Consider the following 12,828-nt stretch of genomic DNA (forward strand, 5'->3'; position numbering starts at 1 on the left):
TGGTAGCCTTTGCCTCGAAAGCTTTATCCTCGGCCGAACAGAACTACTCCACCATAGAAAAGGAAATGTTAGCGTGTGCATGGGCGATAGAACATTTCAGAACATATGTGTGGGGAACAAAATTTAGGTTGGTAACCGACCATAAACCCCTCATCCACATGCTCAGCCCAGGAGGCACTAAAGTGTCAACTCCCAGATTGGCACGCATAGCAGCCAAACTGCAGGAGTATACGTTTGAGGTACAGCACATCTCAGGATGGAAGAATTCGCAGGCAGACTGCATGTCAAGATTGCCAGAGGGTAAAGACAAGGCCACCACGTTTCTACAAGAGGAATGCATTGTGGCATCCATCACAGATCTCAAAGCACCAGACTACTTGGAACTCAGTGAGAAGCACTGGTTGGAAGAAGACGGAAAGGACCCAACCATGGCGAGAATACGAGAGTGGATCAAGGAAGGGTGGCCGAATGAAAAAGCGATGCCAGAAGGCATGAGGCCCTATTGGAAGGTGGCAGATGAGATATCAGAAACCGATGGAATAATATTGAAAACGGACCAGATAATCCCACCCGTAGGTATGAGGAAGACCATTCTCTGCAGAGCCCATGCGGGCCACCTAGGGAACACTATGACCCGTCGCAGAGTGAGAGAAGCCTACTGGTGGCCGTCCATGGATCAAGAGATTCGCACCATGATAGAGAGATGTCATGAATGCCTCAACAGTGACAAGCGCTTAGAGGTCAGACAGGCGCCTCTGATTCCCACAGAAGTACCAGAAGCAGTGTGGTCAAAAGTAGGTATAGACTTTATAGGACCCTTGGAGACGATGGCGCCCGAACATCGCTATGGCATAGTGCTAGTGGACTACTTATCAAAGTGGGTTGAGGCTGAGTTTGTTCCAAACATCACCACTGCGACAGTAATCGAAGTCCTCACCGAAATTTTTCAAAGGGAAGGACTCCCCAACGAAGTAGTAACGGAAAATGGAGTACAACTAATTTAAAGGGACATGGAACAATTCCTGAGAAAGCACCACATACACCAGAAGAAAGCAGCTTTGTATCATCCCCAAGCCAATGGGCTGGTAGAGAGAGCCAACAGGTTTATAAAAGGTGCTATCCAGCTAGCAACCGCTTCCGGAATGGACCCACTCAAAACAACTAAAGAGGCCATAGCGGCCCATAGGCTTACTCCCAACGGGATCACTCAAATATCCCTGTTTCGAATGTTGAGAGGGAGGAGAGCAGCTTCAACGCTTATACCACCATGGTTGACCAAAGTAAGAGAAGATGAAGAAGTAGACATGTCAGAGGTGGTGTGGAGAATTGAAAACAGCAAAGCACGCATGAAAACATGGAGTGACAGAAGAAGAAGGACTAAAAAAGCGTCAGACGTTAGAGAGGGAGATTGGATAAAAATACGACTACTGACAAAGGATCAAAACACGGGCTCTCGGTTCAGCAGACCCATAAAAGTGATTCACAGAGGAACCAACCACGTCCGCACAGAAGACGGGCGCACTTGGAACCTGGAAAGAGTAGCTCTATTCCAGAAGAGACAAGAGAGAGCAAGGACCCTGGAGAGATCAGAAGCGGAAGGAGGAATGGACTACGAGCGAGAAGAAGAACGTGAGCCAGAGAATGATGACAGAGAAAGGGAAGAAACAGAGATGGAACCGGATGCACCCACAGCAGAATGAGAACTGGAACATCAGGATGCCCACAGCGAGAAAAGTGACCGGCCAAGAAGAGAACACAGAAGACCGGTGAGATACAATGACTATGTATTGCAATGAACTGCCTTTGCATTATCACGGGGAGGTGTGTAGTGATATCGCGAGAGCCGCAACTCTCGCAAGATCTCGGCCGCGGCCACTAGGGCCGCCCCCGCGCGCTCGGCGCGCATTACGGGAGCAGCAGAGGACGCGTGAAGACGTGTCCTCCCAGCTCCTCCGAGAATTAGGCCCTCAGCCTAACAAGAGACAAGACAGCCTCCCAGCTGCAACACATTAGTTAAGAGGCACGTTGCCCAGTTGGATTTCCCCACATATACATCTATATGTGACAACTGATGTTGTATGTTGAATAAAGGACATCACAATAACTAAGACGCCTCCTGTCATCCTTACAACTAATATACAACAATGTGCATGAGAGAGACAGAGCGAGCGAGAGAGAGAGAAGGAGAGTGAGGGAAAGAGAGAGAAGGAGACAGAGAGAGAGGGAGGGAGGGCGAGAGAGAGAGGGAAAGTGAGGGAAAGAGAGAGGGAGAAAGAGAGAGAGGGAGGGAGGGAGAGAGAGGGAGAGAGAGGGAGAGAGGGAGAGAGAAAGCGAGAGAGGGAGAGAAAGGGGGAGAGAAAGAGGGGGGAGGGAGAGGGAGAGGGAAATAGGGAGAGAGAGAGAGAGAGAGAGAGACCGAGAGAGAGGTTAGGGGAGGGAGTTTGGGTAGGGAACATTTAGGCAGTGTATAACAGAATATCATTTCTTTCATTTGTGTGAAATCGAAGGGAATTACATTTTTAAAGCTATTAGACATAGATCACAAATGCGAGCCAAGGGCCTTTGGGATTTTAATTTGACATATATAACTTTCTATGTCAGTAACGACCATGAGGTACGGAGTTCAATAAGGGTGCATGTCAGGTCCAGGTGTTTACAATCCAAAGGGAGCAAGAGGAAGGCCCTCCTTTCCATTACTCTCTCCACCCGGGCATTATTTCATGGTGCCTGAAGGGGATAACCAGCATGAGCTGAAACAGTGTAGCGCACAGAGTGCTCAGCAACCATGCGGAGGGGCAGCATCGATGTCACCCATTCACCGAGTACCAGGGCTCTATTGAACCACCTGCATTTCAGGAGCTAAAACATGTATGCCATTTGCCGCACCCACCAACACATACCTAAAAAAATACCTGGGAGCAAGAGGAAGTTGTTGCTCTGATTTCACAATACACTACAGTGTAACAACAAATATGTCTTATTTAGAGCCAGGGTGCTGTGTTCATGCAGTGATGGTGTTGTACCCACTCACAGAAGGGCCATGCCAACAACAGGTAGCATCCCAGAATTTGTAAGATGAAGGCTCAGGGCCTGATTCATGGAAGGTTTAGCACAGTGCAAAGTGACTTTGCACCGACAACAAACAACCTGATTCAAGATGCAGTGTGTATTTTTATAGTGCAAAGTGACTTTGCACTGCGAAAATACACTTTGCACTGCTCCATGAATCAGGGTGGAGCAGTGCAAAGCGTAGAACTGCAAAAATATACTTTGCACTGCTCCATGAATCAGGGTGGAGCAGTGCAAAGCGTAGAACTGCAAAAATACACTTTTCACTGATCCATGAATCAGGGTATTAGGGTCTAACGTCCCGATTCATGAATTTATTTGCACAGTTCAAAGTGACTTTGCACTGCTGAAAAGTGACTTTGCACTGCCGACACAAACCCTGATTGATGGAACTGTGCAAAGTGTATTTTTGCAGTGTAAAGTCAGTACAAAGTCATTTTTGCAGTACAATTCACGTGTACACTTCGTAGGTAAAAGTAGTCATATGACCCATACATAACATCCCAAAGTGGAAATGTGGACTAACGTTTGAAAGCTTAGCCGAGAGCCATATTTGCTATTATATTAAATGGTCCTGCAGTGTCTACCATTGGCAACATTCCACACCCTCTTGAAGCTCCCAAGAAACTTAATCAACGGACTCATTTTGATTGTAACTTCGGCCCATAATTTGGATGTGTCCCCATAACACCTGGTGCACGCCCTCCACCCGTCTTGCCCCCCACCCGCCCTACCCGCCCGCCGCCTGGCCTGTATTCGCCAATTCTCCTTTCTGACAGCAGCCTAAGCATCTACACATAGTTAATCCCTCCCTTAGCTTCATGTTCAACACCTGACGGTGCTTATCCTCTGAACCCATGGCTGGTCACCCCCTTTCCGCACACGTGGAGGCAAAGCAGGGAAAAATACAACGGGGGGCATATTGAATTAAGGAATAGAGTTGAAAGAAGATTTGGCCTACTTAAAATTATAATTTTGGGCTCTACAATGAGGTGCTCGAGTCCTTCTGCATAGACGCGAGAAGGCATGCCCCACTATGGATTCACGCTGTATTTTGCCCCAATATTTCTACTCGTAGGAAAATACCTCTACGTGAAGAAGACGATTTTTCGAAAGGAAGGTGAGAGACCCCCCCCCAGCCTCGAGCAGTTCTACATCACAAAGGGACGATGAAGGACAACCTGTGAGACAGATGCCAGTACACTCAAACACATCCTCAGGTGAACAGCAACCTATGTGCTCATTTTCGCCCGATGCACAAACAAGAAACGCAAACTCTTTGAATGAGGCCATGTCACCTCCTTTTTGGTTTTGGCGCTTTGGGAGCGTAAGCCTCCTAATCGCTAGAACATTGTAATATAAATATTAAAAAAGGGAGAATCAGAAGAAGTGGTTGTGCCGAGGGGCAATGATCGGTAAGAAAATTGTTTTGCGGAACTGGAAGTCGGTATTGACTCTGAATATTGAGACGTGGTTGACTGAAATGCATGACTTGGCGGCTATGGAGAGGACACTTTACAGAAGGGAAGGGAAACTGGTTTTATTTGAGAAAATTTGGGGTACATTTCTTCAGGTATACTAGACTTGGTGTTGTACTTATGTAAATAGGGGCTGGGGGGAGGTGACTGGGGATGTGGTGAATTAGGCTGGGGGCTATGTGTGGTTATATGCTTCAATGTAATTAGTTGTTTTAAAAAAAATGTGTTTTGATGGTTTCAAGTACTTTAAATGTCTTATGGAGTGTATTGTAATGTATGTGATTTATAGTTTTGTAAATAAAGTTTCAAAAAAAAAAGGTAGAAAGGTGAGCTAGGGAGCAGTGTATGGTGGCCTTGCTATGGCCACTTGCCGATGCTTGGCGATGATATCGCCGAAGCACCAATATGCCTTTTACCCTCTCACTGACATCTGGCGACCTGCTGCTGTTGTTGTGGAAGCTGTGCAGCTCCAAAGTGGGAGCAAAATGACTGCACTTTACAGTGTACCTTTTTTTCTTATTTGTACCACCAATACTTTTTTTGGCTTAAACTCCTGTGCACTATGTTTAAGGTGGCGTGTTCTCGCTTCGAGACAAAGCTGCAGCAATTTGCAGCCTGGCTCTGCTGCCGGCATCGCCGGCGTGCGCATAAAGTTTATGGAGGCCTGTGATGTGCTTTTTTCGTCGTGACTGTGCTGTCTTACCAGAGCTGCTTCTCGTGCATATTCATGGGCCATTTCCCTTGCTGCTATCAAAGCCAGGCTGCCGCCATTACGTGCGCGCGAACGCCCACCTTCGCCACAGAACATCTTTGGGCTTGCTTTAGTCTTTCCGGGAAGGGGCGAGGAGGATGTCTCCCTGGCTTGCAGAATACAGCGCAATCCTATTTTGAAGCCTGTATTCTCCCCGTGCTGGTTGCCACAGCTAGTTCTCAAGGCAGTCCTTTCCTTCCAATGCCCTAAGCTGTCGCTACACCCACACACCAACACTCTCTCTACCCCCACCAACCCTTCCCCCACTCTGTCTATCCTCACCCACCCTAACACCAGTCTCTCTCTACCCACACCCACCCATCCTACCACCACTCTCTCTACCCCCACCCACCCTAGAACTACTCTCTACCCCTCTCTCTCTACCTCATCCACCAGTCTCTACCCCCATCCACCCATCCTACCACCACTCTTTCTACCCCCACCCACCCTAGCACCACTCTCTACCCCTCTCTCTTGACCTCATCCACCAGTCTCTACCCCCATCCACCCATCCTACCACCACTCTCTCTACCCCCACCCACCCTAGCACCACTCTCTACCCCTCTCTCTCTACTTCATCCACCAGTCTCTACCCTCATCCACCCACCCTACCACCACTCTCTCTACCATCACCCACCCACACTACCACCACTCTCTCTACCATCACCAACCCACACTACCATCACTCTCTCTAAGCCCACCCACCACACTACCACCATTTTCTTTACCCCCACCCACCCAACCACCATTGTATCTACACCCACTCACCCTGCCATAATTCTCTCTACACCCACCTAACCAAAATCTTATCTACCCTCACCCACCCAACCACTACTCTCTCTACACCCACCCACACTACCACCACCCATCCACCCTACCACCACTCTCTCTACAAATACCCACCCACCCTACCACCACTTTCTCTAACCCCACCTACCCACCCTACCTCCACACTCTCGACCACCACCCACCGTAACACCACTCTCTCTACCCCCACCCACCCTACCACCACTCTCTCTTCCACACCCAACCACCACTGTCTCTACCCCATCCAACCTGCCACCAATCTCTACCTCCACCCTACCACCACACTCTACACCCCCAACCACCCTACCCCCACCCATTCTCTCTACCCACTCCCTCTACCCCCACCCTTCCCCAACTTTCTCTCTACCACCTCCCTCCCCCCAAACCTCCTCCCTAACCTCTCTCTCTTTCTCTACCCCCACCCACTACCCCATTCTCCCACTTGCTTTATTTCTTACCTTCTCAACCTTTCTCACTAATATTTCCTCTTGCTCATCATCAATGGCATCCTCTCTTATCAGTGGTCGAAGTGAGTGAGAACAGTCAGGAGCGGTGTTCCGCTACTTTTATTTTTTACTGTTAACACCTGTACTACTTTTTGTAACCATTATCACCATTCCAGAAGTGTTCTTTGTGAAGTTAAATCAAACTTTTCCATTTAACCACAGATCTCAGTTGCAGCTAATCTCAAATCTGTTTCAACTCAATTGAATGTCCACCAGAATAACTGCAACCCTTGATCAATGTGTTGCACGTTGTGTTAGGGAGAATTCTCAAGAATGTGCTAATTTCCCTTACCTTTTGAGACCCCCAGCAACTTTGCTGGATTTCTGGGATTAAATGTTTTATCTGGGAAGAGTGTGAGCCTTTTTTTCCCACTTTTCCATGTATTTTGTGTGCATTTTACTTTTGTGTTCTTTGGTTATGGAGTTTTAAAACAACTCCAGTGGCATCATCTTTTTCTGTGTGTCACACAGCACCTTAGGTGCAGTGGCACAGGGGTGTCTTTCAGACTCCCCCAGGTTTAAATACCTTCTCTGGGACTGACTACCATCTCCCAGAGCATGTCAATTAAATTGGCTTTACTAGTCTTTTTAAATTTACTGCCCGAGGACACACTATCTTCCAATAGAGCGCTGGAGGGGTTGCTTAGCTTCCCCTGAGTCAAAACAGTCATATAACAGTAAAATGTTAACTTTTCCTATTGTAAATGGCTGGTGGCAGTGGTTTAGATCAACTACCATGATTTTTCGCGACCGTTAACAACGGTAGCTTAAAAACAAGGGCAGCCATGTTTTTCAATATGGCGCCCGAGTCCTATCTGTAAACACAGACTCCAGTCAACTTTCTTTTAGGAAAAGTCCTTCTTGTGTTTAACTCTGCGTGGCAAACCAGGTTTGGTCCCTTTGTTCGTGCCCTTTGGCGGGCTTCAGTGCTGAAGCCCTCCTCTGGTGCCAGAGTGTCTGGGGTGGACAGGATGTGAGGGAGGTGCCCGAAACTCCCCGTGCTTAGTCTCCTAGGAGACCTGAATGCACTCTGGTGTGATTGGCTGGCTGACTGTCCGGCAAGGACAGCCACCCTGCTGGGTGAGTGACAGACAGGCTGAATGAATGGGGGAAAAACTGTTTAAAAGCAGGCCTCTGGGACTTGGAAAGCAGAGTCGACCACTGGAACAAAAGAACCGAAGACGAGCTGAAGTAAGAGGACTGCTGCAACTCCTGGACGACCGGTGAAGCCCTGCTGCAGGTCCTAATTGCCTGAAACTCCAATCAACAGAGAAGCCCTTCAAGGTTAACTTTTTTCCCTTGAGTTTGGTGGGAACAACCAACTCGTAAGCCACTTGGACACCGTCCCTGAATGGTCCAATTTTCAGCAGAGTGCTGCTTGAAAACCGACCGGATAGCCAGTGGGAAGGAAACCAGCTTGTGGACTTTAAGGCACTCACACCTTAAACCGACGTCTTGCTACAGCTTTTGGCCTCATCCCTGGGCAGTGCAGGAACCTCCTGATGTCCTCCTTCTTGTCCCCATGACTGAAGCTCAGGAACTGCAAGACCTGCTCGACCTGCCAGGAACAACTGCCTCAGCTACAGCTTTCTTCGTTAAAAAAGGTACTGTGCAAACGCAGCCCGCAAATATTTTCGGCCATCGAGAGTGCGTGAACTTTCCTCAACTTCGAACGTTCGTCCTTCTCTAAACATTCGTTAAACTTTTCACCTAGCCAAATCCTTTAAAAATCTGTGGCAAACACTTAACCGTTATATACCAGAACTTTGCTATCCTATGCAAAAGACACTGAACCATTGACTTTGGCCCAGGCCTGTTGAGAAGAATTGCTTGTTGTATTTAACTGAAGCCCTTTGCCCTGCCTATGAATGTATTTGGGCTGTCTATTCCTATAACCTTGTCTTTTCCTCCCTTTTCTACGTATCTGAAGTGCCATTTTGCTCCCACTTCATTTTGGAGCTAAACTTGTACATTTACTTTCCGGTTGGATTGTTGTGGTTTATTAGTGTGTGATATTGAGCTGCTTGTGCTAGTGTAATGTTTTCTAAGTCAATGTGTAAATAAATGTATATTCTTTTACCAAGAAACCTTGAGTAAGTGTATATTTGAATCACTGTATTATTGGTCCTTTGTGTAACTTGTTCTACTGCTTGTTCTACTGCTCACATAAACTCTTGAGATATGTCTGGCTACTCAGCCATCACTACCACTTTACTGTGTAGTACAGGCTTGTACCAAAGGTGAAACTGTGCTTACACTTGTAGTCCTAATTGCCTGTAGTGTTCCCAAAGGGTACTGCAGGTGATTCTGCCTAACACGTTGCTATCGTCCTTCCTACTCTGTCCACTGCCAGAGCCACAGTTCACCTACTTGTTTGGTTCACTTCTATCACTGCTCTTTATCATTTCCTCCATTGCTCTATTCTCCTTCCTTCTCATTCTCTTGCACACCTGTGCACCCACTTCCTGCCCATCACTTGCCCAATACACATACTGCTGGGAACTCTTTGACCTAGCTTTATTAAGCCTTTTCATCACAATTTCAGCTCTAAGTGCCAGCCAGTGTTTTTTCAAAGCAGCCTTCTAAGAGCGAATGACTTAATTGGAGTTCTAGACACACTTCTTGTGCAATAAAATTGTCTTAACCAGGTCTTAACCAGGTCTGGCTTCAGCCACTCGAATATATAAGCACTATACGTGTCCTTCACTGAAGTCTTGTTAAAAACGAGCATTGGCAAAGCCAACTGTATTGGATCGTGTATAAGTATTACGCATTTTCCGGGCACTGCTATTAGATGCACAGGCACTTGCAAGGTTTTGCACCTGCTGCCATCAATAGCCACTTAATACCCCTACTGCAGTGCCTGACAAGTTCCTTTCCTATGCCTAAACAAAATCTCAAACTGTTGGCATTGTCAATGCTTGTTTTGCATTCTGCTGGGTCCCGTTTTGGTAGTGCTACCTCATCCACGTTCATGAGCATTTTCTCCCACATTGCTGCCTTCAGGGATAAGTATGTACGCTGGGCATGAGACACAAAAGATCGAGGCGCCACCTTGATGACTTCATCGAATAGTACCTCCAACTCCCTTCATCTGACCTTGCTTTTAATCTTTCTGGACTTCAGATAAGCCATTTGCAACTTGGTATCTCTGAAATCGGTGTTCCCTCCACTGCACCACACCACTACAGCAAGACTCGCTCATTTGCATACGTTTACATTTCCTTTTTCACTATTATCTGTTCTCTTTTAAGACGCTGTTCCTGCTAGTTCCCAGGTGTATGTGCACCAGAAACCGTTATTTCACACATGGGCTATGATATGATAGGTTATTTATAATGCGCTTAATACCCAGAGGTTTCTAAGCCCGGACACAGGGATCAAACCTGGGTTGCTCCGTGTCGTCTTGTTTCAAAGGCGAGCATGTTGCCCCTGAGCTATCCTCCCGAGACATGGTTTGTACTAAGATTCGTAGGGAAAACCATAGCACATTTGCAACACTATAGTTGTTACGCAACAATGAAACTGTACAATGCCAATGTTCTCAGACCTAAATCTGACGTAACTGCAAGCACGAGCCTCGTACAGTCGCAATCCTCTTACTCTTGGAAATAAAAACAGCGTGCAAACCTAAATCACAAACTGAGTTGCACTATGCATAATCAAAAACTGATCTGGAATTAAACCAATATTCGAACCATAATCCTAGATTCGATCATATTAGTTGTGACCTATGGAAGCCTAGGCGGATGTTACAAACCGACCACACCCATACATCACAGCCTGACTTGCAAAGTGGCATAAAATCATGCGACAAACTGTTATCTAGGCCCAGACATGTGCATGCTGGAAGTTTTAGTTGTAATGTTTCTATTACAAATATGGGCCTACAAGTCCCAGGATACAACTCACCGTTAAACATAAAGCCACAACTGGACAAAGGTGACCCACATTATATTTTATCCAACAGTTTATATAGAGCAAATCTACTTACATAGCTGTGCTTTGGGTAAACTGCTCTGCTGTGCTCCTTGAAGATATTGTTAAACTCATTATGGGGGAGTTTGTAATTAAAATTGCAATCACTAGCAATAATATGTTAATACCTAATTATATAGTGCAACAGACAACCTGGTGCAAATTACATTGAATAATGTGAGAATTTGATGATTGTGGGATGTTGCAGTCTAATCCTTGATCTTTTAGAGACAGATGAGAGGAAGGGACGCGGTGGAGGATCACCAAAGTCACCTTTCCGACAATTAAACAGGTAGGAAATAGGGCAACTAAAATATGCCCTGGGAAAATCACAGATAAAGCAGGTGATGAGGTGGGAGGATATGGTAGGATCATAGAACCTGCTCAGTACAAGAGACCGCTATGCAGCATCTGACAGAGAACAAAGGATGATCCAGTGAGTGACAGCGGGGGAGACAAGGCCAAAGGCCAATAAGTAATCTTTATACGACTCGGTCTAACATGCAGCCAGACAGCAGGAGGAAAAGGGAACATGATGACAAGGAGAGCTCTTATAATAAAAATGAATAGCTACAGAGATTAGGGAAGGCGCCCAAGGTGATCAGAGCAACCCCCAGAATAACTGAATACAAGTAGTCCGAGACGTCCTTCAGTGCAGGTACACAGGGGGAAACAATATATAAAAGACAAGTCGTGGGGCTGGGGTTGAGCAATATGATACCAGTAACTTACCCACAAGAGTGATGGGGTTTCCTCCCTGACCATGGACAGGATTCCAGACAGAAGGAACTGTAAGAGAAGAGAAACTGAATGTCAGAGCAGATGGTGGACAGTAACCTAGTGTGTATGCAATCCAACGAGAAATACATCCAACACAGAACCCGGGGCCCATTGAATATTCTGCATGTCCTGTGAGTCCTTGGCTCTTGCTTTGCAAAGACTGTGTTTCATCATGCATGCATTCTGCGCTTTACTCTGTTACCATCTACATCTTCTTTGACCGAGGATAATGCCATTTTAGTGCCTCATGCTGAGTTCAGAGATGTGGAAATAATCAAAATATATTTCTGTGGATGTTCTCTTCTGTCTGCCCAAACCTATACCGAACAGCATGCATTGTTCATGCAAATATCTGGGATCCCTGAATGAGGCTCCTGCATGTGTGAGGTGTGTTTGGGGGAAACCAGCATTGGTAAAGAAATTCCTCATGCACACGTGGATAGGCATTCAGATTCCCTTGCAATCATTTGATTGGCATGTATTGTGCCTGGCTTCTTTAACCTGCAAAAGCTAGGTGCAGTCTTTGCAAATCCAGGGAGAAAGAGCAACCATCCTCGCTGATCTTTCAGCGCACCATCATTGTTTAATTCATAAGCACGACATGTGTAATGAAGGGTGTGTAAACCTAGGCAGCCCATAGCTTTCTTCACCCTTCATTGCACACATTGCACACATGCAGTCATTCACAGTTCCAACTCAGCCATGTGCCATGAATCAGAATTGTAGACGAAGTGTCATAGCAACACAAAATTCTAAACCTTTCAGCCATTACCACTTTTGTTTTTCTGTAGTCATCCAGACTGACAGGTATGCTCAGACATGGGTCACATGCCTGCTGGGCCCGAGAGATCTGAGCTACACCTCACTCATGACACCTAATGAGGCCGAAACATGTCTCAGGTTGCTTGTGGTCTAATGCAGAAGGATCGACCAAGCCTGACCAAACAATTTGGGTGGACTGCCAATTTTTGGGTGGGGCCAATTCTGATTTGCATATGGTCGTTCCCCTTTCTATAATGACTTGACAGGCAAAGAACCGTGGTCTGAAGTGTTTCCCAGAGCAATACCAGAGGTTAAGATGAACTCTCAACCTTCCAGCCATCTCTTCCTTTGATTTTGCTGTAGTGACTTTGAGTGAAACAGATATGCCCAGACATTGGGTCCCTTTCCTGATCAGCCTAGAGAGCCGAGCTACACCTCACTGATGAAGTCCAATGAGATCTGAAACATGTCTGGGGTTGGTTGTGATCTCGTGCAGAAGGGATGTGATGCTCAGCCTCCCTGATGAGTTTTGCAGATACGAAAGCGCTTGGAGGAGTACAACAGTGCAAGAAGGGATTTAACCCTGTGAACTTTATTGGGATTTAATCCTGTGAATATTTTGGACACTTTGGGATTTAACCCGGTAATTGTTTTTGGACACTTGTTCAGGTAATATATTGGCCAGAAATTGGAGTGC

At 46.5% G+C, this 12,828-nt stretch overlaps 1 protein-coding gene across 2 annotated transcripts in view; it reads right to left on the reverse strand.

The window, feature by feature from the left end:
• Window positions 1-12,828, reverse strand: part of LOC138513784 (transmembrane protein 176B-like) — a 116,157-nt gene that overhangs the window by 27,487 nt on the left and 75,842 nt on the right. For both annotated transcript variants that reach the window (XM_069628880.1, XM_069628881.1), the window contains exon 4: window positions 11,322-11,378. In XM_069628880.1, the coding sequence (XP_069484981.1) occupies window positions 11,322-11,378 (57 nt within the window). The remainder of the gene's footprint in view (window positions 1-11,321; window positions 11,379-12,828) is intronic.

This window comes from Ambystoma mexicanum, chromosome 12 (genome assembly GCF_040938575.1).
Source record: "Ambystoma mexicanum isolate Mex_15411 chromosome 12, UKY_AmexF1_1, whole genome shotgun sequence".
In the NCBI taxonomy this organism is placed as follows: Eukaryota; Metazoa; Chordata; class Amphibia; order Caudata; family Ambystomatidae; genus Ambystoma; species Ambystoma mexicanum.